The sequence below is a fragment of the Misgurnus anguillicaudatus genome, chromosome 19 (assembly GCF_027580225.2).
Source record: "Misgurnus anguillicaudatus chromosome 19, ASM2758022v2, whole genome shotgun sequence".
Classification (NCBI taxonomy): domain Eukaryota; kingdom Metazoa; phylum Chordata; class Actinopteri; order Cypriniformes; family Cobitidae; genus Misgurnus; species Misgurnus anguillicaudatus.
In genome coordinates this window covers 32,315,257-32,326,926 of record NC_073355.2, presented here as the reverse complement: position 1 = coordinate 32,326,926, position 11,670 = coordinate 32,315,257, and the positions used below count along the sequence as shown (strand labels likewise).

General features: G+C 34.9%; 2 protein-coding genes across 6 annotated transcripts in view; both read right to left on the bottom strand.

The window, feature by feature from the left end:
* The window catches only part of LOC129436372 (proline-rich protein 29), a 39,277-nt gene extending 32,704 nt beyond the window's left edge, over positions 1-6,573 (bottom strand). For both annotated transcript variants that reach the window (XM_073857487.1, XM_073857488.1), the window contains exons 1-4: positions 5,742-6,573; positions 5,162-5,240; positions 4,658-4,764; positions 3,352-3,542 (exon numbers count right to left, since the gene is read on the bottom strand). In XM_073857487.1, coding sequence (XP_073713588.1) covers positions 3,352-3,542; positions 4,658-4,764; positions 5,162-5,240; positions 5,742-5,888 — 524 coding nt within the window. In that variant the 5' untranslated portion in view covers positions 5,889-6,573. The remainder of the gene's footprint in view (positions 1-3,351; positions 3,543-4,657; positions 4,765-5,161; positions 5,241-5,741) is intronic.
* Positions 6,574-6,727: 154 nt separating this feature from the next.
* Positions 6,728-11,669, bottom strand: LOC129436349 (trypsin I-P1). Of its 4 annotated transcripts, none has more exons than XM_073857483.1 (6): positions 11,597-11,669; positions 9,514-9,534; positions 9,165-9,330; positions 7,770-8,044; positions 7,526-7,662; positions 6,728-7,437 (listed from the first exon to the last, which is right to left on the bottom strand). In XM_073857483.1, the coding sequence occupies exons 1-6, from the start codon at positions 11,655-11,657 to the stop codon at positions 7,177-7,179; spliced, it is 921 nt and encodes a 306-aa protein (XP_073713584.1). In that variant the 5' UTR covers positions 11,658-11,669; the 3' UTR covers positions 6,728-7,176. The 4 variants fall into 4 exon arrangements, with proteins under 4 accessions (XP_073713584.1, XP_073713585.1, XP_055050409.2 ...); XM_073857484.1 differs by having other exon boundaries at positions 7,770-8,038; XM_055194434.2 differs by lacking the exon at positions 11,597-11,669 and adding an exon at positions 10,349-10,582.
* Position 11,670: the final 1 nt, after the last annotated feature.

Here is an 11,670-nt window from a genome sequence, read left to right as displayed (position 1 = left end):
TTTAAGTGAAATAAAATTACAAAATGTAACTGCTTGTGTATTGTAAAACTATAAAAATAGCACACTTGCACATGTAAACATTTGGATTTTATGGAATGACGTATTTTTGTAGGCAAACCCGTTAGTTTGCAGGACACCGATTCCCTCGCCGAAAAGCCTGTTGATTTTTCCAATAGACTTTTGGATTATCACAAAAAATAAGCTCTGCATTTAACAAAAGTTTATGACACACATTTTGTCCAACAAGATTATCGTCACAGATTAATTTTGAAGTCTAAGGGCCCTATTTTAACGATCTAATGCAGGGTTTACACCAAACGCGTTTTGGGCGTCAAAATCGCGTCTACCGCGCCTAGTTTGCCGCTTGAACACTTTGAATGCATTCGCGCGTGTAGAGCGGAGTAGAAGCGCGGAAAAGCAAGCATTTGACGTGCGTCCGAAGCAAAATCCGCTTCTTGTGGGAGGGGCAACTGCTGTGCGAGTGTCTGTTTGCAAGATGACTGATGTTACTTGTGCATTTATCAAGAAAGTTACCAGTTTGTATTGGGTAACCTTACTATAGGGGGAAAATAAACGGCGCGGGTTGATAAACGTCACGTGACTCAAAAGTGAAGTGTGTATTACAACTTGCCAGGTTGCCCAAAGTCCTTACTGACACTCTTCCAAGCGAGGTCCTTTTGATTCCTGTCTCCTCTATAGAAATAACAACTTGTGTCATATAGCTCCGAGTGACTGCTTGAGTGACTGACTCCGGGCGGGGCTGCCACCACAGCAGCAGGCAGGCTCCTGATTGGTTGACGTGGCGCGAAATTCCGCCAAAGTTCAAATTTTTCAACTCGGGCGTCAGCCGCAAATTCGCGTGAACCACAAAATGCACAAAAGCACCATTCGCGCGTACCGCGCACAACGCTCAATTCGCGCCTTTTGCGCGAGCTTCATGCGCGAATGAGGCGAAACGCGTCTTCCGCTCCGCGCCGAACGCCTCTTCCGCGCCGCGGGACCTCCTGACGCGCGTCAACGCTTCTGCACATTGACTTAACATTGAAATCACTCGCGCTTCACGCCTCTACCGCTGTTGGTGTAAACGCACCATAAGCGCATTGTCTAAAGCGCACAGCGCAACGTCTAAATGGGCGTGTCCGAATCCACTTTTGCCAATTTAACGATGGGAAAATGGTTTGTGCGGCGAACGCATGGTCGAAAAGGCTTGGTCCTTTTTTTAATGAGTAATGGAAGTATTTTGGGCGTAACGTGCAATAAACCAATGAGAGTCTATCTCTCATCCCCTTTAAAAACCTGTTGCGCTGGCACTATGTCTAATCCCTATTTAGATGACAGACTTTGTAAACTGAAAAACTAAGCAGAGGAAGAAGATCCCCAGTTTAAGACTAATGTTAAATAATTGTGTTGTTTTTCACTTGTATTGAAATTGTTATTTTTTTATTAAAACCTTTAAAACCCGTTTTCTTTTAGTCATGGAAGTAAAAAAACAGGCTTTTAATTGCTTTAAATGTATGGCTATCCAATATCATCAATAATTTACAAGTATGTAAGAAAAGGTTTGTACTCCAAAAATACTTTATTTATAAGAAACAGGAGATAAAGAATTTATAAACGGTTTCAGCACTCGGACAGCGCCATGTTTTTTTTTAAAGCATTACTTAAAAATGTTTTTCATCTCACCATACCCACAGGTACAAAGTCATCATATACAATAAATCTGTGAGGTAGCATTAAAAAAAAACATTTAAAAACAGATCATTTATGTCCAAGAGACTCAATAATAATCTTTTACATTTCAATCCTTTAATCTTTCATATTTATAAGCGTTTTTGTGCTGCTGCGCATTCATGTATGTGTTAAGCAAACCCGCGTTGTCGTCCTGTTTATAGGCGCATATTACTAATGCGCTCTTTAAATAACAAAAAACATATTGCGCCATTGACTTTAGAGCAGGTTTTTGTTGGTCAATGACGTAGTCTATTTTAGTTGCCTCATAATTGCAACACGCCAACAATGTGCCTGAACACACCTTGTTTTCAGAGCAGAGCGCAAAAGGGGGCGCAAATGCATTTGCTATTTAAACAATGTGGCGCTAAACGTGAAAATGATAATTGCGCAGGGTGGAAACTAGCAAAAGACACTTGTGTCGCGCATTGCGCTGCATTGCGCCGGGTGTAAGATAGAGCCCTAAATGCCTGAACTTTAGGCTATAAGTGAACAACACAACTGTCTCTCAACATCATCGTCAACATCGAACTTTAGTAAAAACACATTTAAAAACATGTCTCCTGATAAGAAAATACTCCAAGGACGAATGTTTGTTGAGAATTGTGCCCGTGTTGCGTGATGAGGTTTAAAGTCCACAAAGTCTGTAGTCATATAGCAACTTGTTAGCAACCACCCTTTGAAAGAGACCTCAAAGCTTATTACTAATGTGTTTTTAGTCATAGAATAAAGTGCAAACATATCTTGGGCTTATAGTACCCAAGATCTTATTTAAAAATTTTAACCAAAACCCTATTCAAAAAACCTGTTGACTATGGGATGATGGAACCAGAAGTGCTAAAATGCTAACTTGCTTCTGGGTTTTGCATACAAAAATACGACCTTCACTCTATTTGTGTTCAATGTGGTTATTAATCATTGATGTTCTGGGTTAAGCTTTCACTGTTCATCTGTCCTCTCTCTGCAGCATAAAACTCTGCAAGAGACCAGATAGAGACAATTCAATATTATGAACATGATAAAATGACATTAAAGATTTTACAGCCACACACTCCAAATAGGTGTACACCTGTAAATATAGAAGTAATTTAATATACATGAGGAGAGAGGATGGGTGGGTGAGTGTTTGTTTGTGTACCTGGTGCAGGTGGAACATCATCACCAACAGTCTGTGTAGCACTGGGTGGAGGTGGCGGTGGTACAGCTTTCCTGATATACATCACACTGGTGAGTTAAAGTTATGTACATGTATATATGGGTCAAATATATTTTTATCTCAAAATTCTAATACACTGAAAAAATATGTTCATTCAATTTAGCCTACTTAATTTTTTAAGGTAAGTGGTCGCAATCTATTTATTTCAGCTACATTTAAACAAAAGTTTTTTGTTTTGCTTTGTGTTGATTTTTTTGTTTTGTTTTGTTTAAATGTAGCTTAAATAAATTTATTGCGACCACTTAACCTAAAAAATTTAGTAAATTGAATTAATAATTTTTTCATTGTAGCTTAAATAGGCTTGGTTATCTTTAGTTCAAATATAATCATTATTTCTTTTAATTTTGTTGTAAAATGAGACTTGTACCCATTCACCCTAATGTGTATTTGTTTGGTTTCTGTCTAACCTGTCCATATATTTTGTGGAAACAGGCTTTGTGTGTTGTGATGGGTTCTGGATGATCTGTTGAAGAGGGGGTGAAGCCTGCATCAGCGGCTGAGACACCCAATCTGGGTAACAGAGGCCGGGTACAGAGGGATAATAATGGTGGTAAACATCAGCCTCCTCCTCTAAATTCATATCGAACCTTGTATGATGCTGAAAACAATAAAATAACACAAACTATAGCCCTATTTAAAAGGAACGGTGCACGTAAGCCAAAACACACAAGGAAAAGCATTGTGAACATACAGGATTGTCACTGTCACTGATTCTCACGAAACCATTGAAACACCACAGCACTAATGATTTTAGCTTTAAAATGTGTAATATAGTAACATTAAAAAGCATCAGAATTAACACAATACTGTGTTCTACCTTGCACAATGTGTGATTTCAACATAAGAATTTATAATTGGAAATTTGATCTCATTTTCTGCTTAAATTCTCATTACCGCAATGTGTCCGGCTGTGTTTGAACATGCGTTTTGTTGTAATTTAATCAAATTAACACCAAAATAGTAGGAAAAAAAATAAATGGATGTTTTGCTAGACTACTTTAGATGACAGAAAAAATATTTACTGAATATTCATGTATAATAATAATGAAGAAAAATTAGGAAAATTATGTGTCCATGCCTGATGTTCTCATCCTCCGCAACACTTTTTGAGAACAGTTTAAGCACACATACAGAATTTTAATAAAGTTTGTTTTTGAGTGACCAAGCACATGGACCAGTTACTTCAAGATGGCTACCAGGTAAGATTTTTTTTACAGTTAATTTGAAATAATTGTCTTGTCAGAATGCTTACACAACATTTTGATTATCATTACCGCAACAGATGCTTATTAAATGTTAATTTAATTAATAGAAGCATAATACTTTGATTTTAAATGCATGTGCAGAATCTCCAAATTATGTTCTTTCAGGTTTGTCATGTCATTTTGAAAATATGTCAGTGTTGGTGTTTTCTGACTGTTGCGGTAATGAGATTTTTTAAGACTAATTTTTTTAATTATGTTACAAAAAGTGTTAAATGATAAGTAAAAGTTTTTAAATTAATGTTCCCATTTACTCCAGACTTTGTTTTTCAATGTCTGGTGGGAAAAAAGTAAATTTAAGCAATTTTTACATTTTCATGCCTGACATTTTTAAAACCAAGTTTTCGTGAGAATCACCCACTTACAGACATTCACATTCAGATAGGGTTGCAATTTCTCAGAACAGAGAAGTGTGTGCTTACAGGCGTGTTTGTGTCTGTGAACACATTACCTCTGGTGTATTTGTGTAGTCAAACGTGTTGAGTACAGACATGGTCATATTATTCATAATGACCTGATGCATCTGTGCATTCTGGATCATCATTAATTCCACCAGATCTAAATTCACACACAAAGCAAATAAATACAAATGATCTTGAACACACTAAGATTGTTAAACTATACAGCCCTTATGATGCTTAACTTTAATTAAACATTAAGCCCTACTTAACAATCACCATCCTTCCAAACCTGTATAGCTTTCTTGGTTACTAAAAAGTTAGAAACTGTCCAAAGGCACCATATCTGATTTGAGAGCTAAAGTGGGCCATTATTAAATTATATTTTTCGCTTTAATTATAATTCTTAACCAGGCTTATATTCTGGTCAGTCATTTGAAAGACATAAAATTTAGTCTTATATGTTCTGTAAAAATAAAAGTTTAGAGTGACATGAGGGTAAGTAAATGAAAGCATATTTGTAATTTTAGTGTGAATTTGTCTTATGTCTGCGTTACCCTCTCTAATGTGCCCTGCGCGCACTGGCGATAAAGGTGACGTCACTGTGTTTGGTAACTGCTGGAAGATTGTGCTTGACTGAGGAACATTCACAAAGAAATAAACTCTTTACTTATTTATTTTCATTTGGGATATCTCATTAGTAAAACAGACAAAACATAAACAGGCCTAACATCCATATAACAAACGTCCATAAAAGCAACATTTCTACAAGTAACAACCCAGATAGCACAGGTACGTCTGCAAGATGTCTGGTAAAGATCTGGAGATCTGGAATACATCTGGTGTGTAAAAACATCTTATAAAAGGTCTTAGAAAGAGCTCCTTTACATTCTAAATCAAAAATGTCTTGCAGACATCTTTAATATGTCTATATGATATCTTTTAGGAAACGTCTCAGAGACGTATTGCAGATGAGCAAACAATCTAAATAATACGTCTTGCAGATGTAAACGCAGACATCAAATAGACGTCTTCGAGATGTATGTGTGCTATCAGGGAATCAATTCAGCCACGTTTTACATGAAGCCAACGTTTTAAATTACGAAGCATTGTTAAACTGTAGTTTGTAAAACTCACAGGTTGTTGGAGGATGTGTATATTTGGCAGATCCCCTGGCCACAGTTGATTTTGTTTATCATGCGAGTCTGTCCACGATATCGTCTTCACCTCAATTGAGACGCGGTTCAAACTGACGCGTTTTAGACTCGTGTGGTGTGTTGCCATGACAACGATAAACAACTTTAAATACACCCAATAAAAAATATTATGCCTAAAAGCGATAAATATGTGTATTTTTATTATTTTAACATTACTATATGTTTTAACTCATTAAGACCTAATTTTAAAAAAATAATTTGTGCCAACCCCTATTTTTAATTGATTTTTGTCCACAACAATGAACACTGTTAAAGAGCCCAGAGAGCAGCTTGTGCCTTCAAATCACATTGTTCTCTTTACGTCTGAAAGATGCAACCGAAAATACTTTTCACATACGTCACTTACAAACACTTTAGCTAATCACAATACATTATTAAATCACATATCATAACAAACAACACGATTGAAACAACGTGAAGTTGCTTGAAACACAAGGGGTTAATTTTGCGGGCAAACGTGCCTGCAGCTGCACCGCTTTAACGCCAGGTGGCATCCTTTCCTAAATTCTACTCTAACTTCACTTTCTGATTTTGTATTTGTACATTTCTGTCATTTTGTGCATGACAGAGAAACAAGTAAGTTATTCAGCTATAGATAATCATATCCATGCTATAACACCTGTTTTTTTTTAGGTATGTTAAGTATGAACCAACCATAGTTATGTATGGTGTTTTCTTCACTTTATGAACTGCTAAGGTAATTAAATGTTTAGTTATGGAGGAAATGTGCCCCTAAACTCACCCCAACTCACTGAACAGAGAGGGAAATTATCAAAGCACATTTAAAGTAACATATGTATGGGCTTGACACTTTATGTATGGGCTCAACACAGTCCTAAAACAGAAATTATCATTAAGGAGTAATACAGAAAAAAACATCACAGAATGTAATCAGTAACAATTAAGCACAGCTTTATACATTTGTTTATTTCAGTGTGCAATTTGGTTGCTTATTGTTGGTTTAATGCTTTCTCATTTATAAATCTCTTTGGATCAAAGTAATTAACAAATAAAAGTAAATGTTATGACTGGTGTGCATTTGCAGTGGATCGTGTTGTGTTTCTCTACTAGAGCTCTTAATGGTTTAAATGAAATTCACAATCAGTCAACATAACCACCATAAGTTAAATCACAACAATAAAATGTTAATAAAGAGACTGTGCTTGTGATTAAAAAAAATGTAGATGAATTGTGTTAATGTTAAACTTAATAAACTCACATTTGCCTATAATTATGCTTTAAAGTGCCTCAGTATTGGTATGAAACAAATAAACAACCAGATTAAAACCTTCACATTTATAGGAGTGCACATTGCAAATTCTCCTCCCTTATCTGTATTATCTTCTTATATAATTTTAGAAAACGAGATACAGTAAGAAGATGAAGAATGTGTGAGGAAGATAGTGGTGAAGGTTAGATGAACCACCGGTTGCATAAAATTGGACGAATCCAGGCGGATTGCTGCTTGTGTAAGAGTTGATCCAAGACTGGTATTGAGACACTCTGGTGTACACACCAGGAAAGCCGGCTGCAGCGCAGCTTTTCCCGAAACTCACAATTCCAGACTGAATCCATAGGGAGTCGTTCTTATAGACCATTGGACCTCCAGAGTCTCCCTGCATAATAAACCACTTAACATTTAACATCTCTGCCACTACACAGTGAACAACTATTAGCAGATGTCCTACAGTACAGATGTCTTACCTGGCATGAATCTTTACCCCCCGAGGTAAGACCAGCACACAGCATGTTGCTTGTAATAATACCATAAGCCTTATTACAATCAGTGTTGTTCACAATCGGTATCTGTACCTCCTGCAGTGTGTTTGGAAGTGAAGAATCTGTGACATAAATAAATTTAAAAATTGAGGTCAAATTTAAAAATGTCATAATTTCAAACACTGCAACACTAGAATCTTGGATGTGTTTTTAAGCAAAGGTTGCTCACCTCCTGCATGGAGTCTTCCCCATCCTGTGATCCAGGTCTTAGCACCTGCATCAAGTGTGCTACCACTAGCAGCCAGACAGACAGGCCTTATGTAATCGGTGAAAGTCACAGAAGACGAGAGCTTTACGAGAGCTATGTCGTTGTTTTCAGTATTTGAGTTGTAGCCGGAATGAGTGATGACTTGACTTACTGTCTTAGTTATTGCATCTGGGTTTGAGCCTGATAAGGTCTGACGTCCCAAAGAGACGGAAATATAACTTGCACCGTAGCTGACGCTAAACAAAGTCGGATAAACAAAGTTTGATTATTTTTTATCAATGTATAACAGTGTTGCACTGACACAGGAGTTGTTTGCCCAATGCTAAAAACTCTGTCAGTATTGACTCATCAACTTTACGTTCAGGACACAGTAGGGCATGATTTCAAGCTTCAAAATGGATGCAAGTTTCATGAACGTGGTTTATTTGTGCCCTATACTGTCAACAGATTTGGATCAACCAAAAAATACTTAAATTGGTAACGCCTAAAAATAAGAAGTTTTTCTACTTCTTTTTTCTCATTTTAAGTTATACATTTAGATTAAAAATGTTTAAATATTTTAGGTGTTACCAATTACAGTTATTTTATAATTTTTCATTTAAAAGAAGAACATTTAAGTTTATAAAACTTTTTTAAAAGTGTTATCGATTGAAGTATGTTTTTTAAGTAGGGCAGCTTTCACTTTTTACAGTGTACCTGTATATAGGTTTTGATTAAGACATTACCAATTAAATTTCATGTCTTTTTATACAAATTTATTGTCTGACGTAAAGCGTAGCACATTAGTCATATGGTCACTGTTATGATGATTTTGTAACCCCTTTTAAAATTAAAAGCTTTATTAATTGCTTATTGTATTTGCATGGAAATCAATATTTGGTAACACTTTACTATAAGGTTGTATTTGTAAACATTAGTCGATATTTTAGATTAGTATACATTACCCTAAAAGGTACAGTTTGTACTTTTTTATATATGGTTTTCAGCATTTATTAACGTTTGTTAAGGTTCGCTGAATTGAATACGCTCATGTTTGTTTTTTATGCATTAACTAATGTTAACCTTTACCATTTTTAATTTTAAAAAATGTAGTAAATGCAAAAAATAATCTGCAATTAAAATAATAAATGCTAAATATTGTTTATTGTTACTTTATGTTAGTAGATGCTTTTTGTTAACAACTAAATAATGTTAACAAAATCAACTGTAAAGCGTTACCCAATATTTAATTGTTGTATATTTGTTTTACAGATGCGAGATTTAGCCTACATGTTTGAAACGCAATGTGGAGGTCAAGAAACAAAGACAGAATTCTCAGTCTTGGGTGAACTATTTCATTTTTGGAGCATTTCATACCTCTGGAAGCAGTGAGCTGCAGATAAGACCCAGTCTTTATTGATGAGACTACCACCACAGAAATGACCTCCACCGATTAACCGAATACTGGCCTGCCAAGGCCAAGACCCTGTGGTCGCTTCCTCCCCTCCAACAATCTTGTTGTTGAAAGGAGCTTGGCCACACACTGATAAAAGAAAAGATGTTAAAATTCGACAGATTTACTTTCTTAGTACATATTAAACATCTTGTTTTACTCTTATAATACAATACAAAAGTAAAATGAACTTATTTCACATGAGTTTAAACCTACAGTGTATGTGAAACATTCAATGTGATTTTTTTTGTGATCAATTGAAATAGTACTTACCATTTAACTGACAGAGACAGCCTGTTTAAAGAGACAAAAACAACAAATAATTTAATAATTAAAGTGATCTTAAATGAAAGTAACATTTCAGTGTTTATAGGCCTCTTTGGTTTTGGAGAGTTTCTGTTAAACAAAGCAATTGCAAGCATTTACAAAGCAGATAAACTGGTTTGGGTAGCCTGCAAATTTTGTTTTTAGGCATTGTTAAAAACACAATGTGCTTTTGGATCATATAACTCCGTATTCAAGACTGGAGTGGGTATGGCCTTGTTTTAGATGGTTAGAGAGACCCAAGTGATATCCAAAATAAGTTAAATGCTCTGACTTTCTTCGATTAAAAACAGCATATTGTTAATCTGTCATGCTTTAGAGATGCAGATGAGTTTCATTTCATTTGAGCACTTCTATTTCTTTTAATATACAAATGAATAATTAATATAAAATAGTTTGAGCCAGCAGACAGCAATTTATTAATCAAGATAAGAAATTTACTAATATTTATGGATTCAATTAACTGAATTAGTTATTATTATTTGTAATTTGTTATTATTAGTAATTATTTTGACTTTGTTTTTTAAAATTGCACTTACAATAAAATTTATATAGCAAACGTAAGGGTGTTGGCAATATTTTATTGCATGAGCTATGAACTAACAATGAACAGTGCTTACACATTAAATATAGTTTATCTTAGTTCATGGTAATTTCAAAATTTTAAATTTTTCCAACAAAATTTGTAACTGTTAACATGTAAAAATGTTAATGAACGATGAACTAAACAATTGCACTGCCATTAACTAACATGAATAAAGATTTATAAATTGTGCAAACTCACCTGCTATGTTAAGAAGTAATATCCCAGCAACACACAAAATTAGCCGAAAAATCATCTTTTTGTTGCTTGTAATAATTTTTGATGACACAGCGCAAGAACTGCTGTCTCATTGGGATTTCTTGTGCCCTCACAGCTAAATTTTCCATCTGACACACCTAGTAGGCTTTTTCTTAGTCTGCTGTCAATTATCTTTAAAACACGCCTGTTCACCTTTACCAACACATACCTGTAATACTTTTGAAACATTTATTGTTACTTACCTGACTTACACTCATTGTTATTCGTTAATACTTATACATATAAAAACAAAGGGTATAGTGTCACTGCCTACGTAACATGTTTGTATGCTAGTAAGCCTGAAAGCAAATGGTATCTAAAAGAACAGATAAAAGGGATTTCTTTTATTGCTTAAAGGTAACAATGGTGTTTTAGAGCACATTATCAAAGAATCACATGACGTTATGATGCACTGGAAACAGGTTTCTTGCAAAAATGCTGCCAGTTTAGTTACAGTAAGTCAGGTAGAACATGGATGGCACTACATCTTAGACCTTAAGATTTAAGATTATTACTCTCGTCTGTACTTTGACTGTACAATAAAATTCACATTTTGTACATTTCTCCCAATAAAAATGGTGTAAAGGGCATATGAAACAATACGTTAAGACAATAAAAATATAAAAGAATTCACAATAAAGGAAAAACCACCACAGATCAGAATAAATACAAAAAGGCAAAATACAGTGTGAATATGAAATAACAATACACAATAAAACTGTAATAAATAATCATTTCACAGTATTAGGATGTAGTGCAGGTAACTATAAAGTGACAAATGTGATCCAGTCTGTAAAACTTTGACTGTGTCTACATAAAATCATTTTTCGTAAAGTAAAAAACACACTGTGAAAATGTGATTATTTTAATATTGACCAAGATGATTGAAATCAAACTTTGATGCTACTAATCTCATTTAGATTGTGAGACTTGAGTACAAACAGGGTGACAAATAATGTTGTGGCAGATTTTTTTTTTTATTAACTTCTGGAAGATTGTGGTTGACTGAGGAACCTTTACAAAGAAATAAACTCTTTACTTATTTATTTTCATTTGGGATATCTCATTACAGTTATAAATAAACAGGCCTAACATCCATAACAAACGTGAAAACAAACGTCCATAAAAGCAACATTTCTACAAGTAACAAACTGTCAATCGATGTAAGAAATGGCAGTTTGTTAAACTCACAGGTTGTTGGAGTATATGTATATTTGGCAGATCCCCTGGCCCCTGATTTATACGACATCATCTTCAGCTCATTG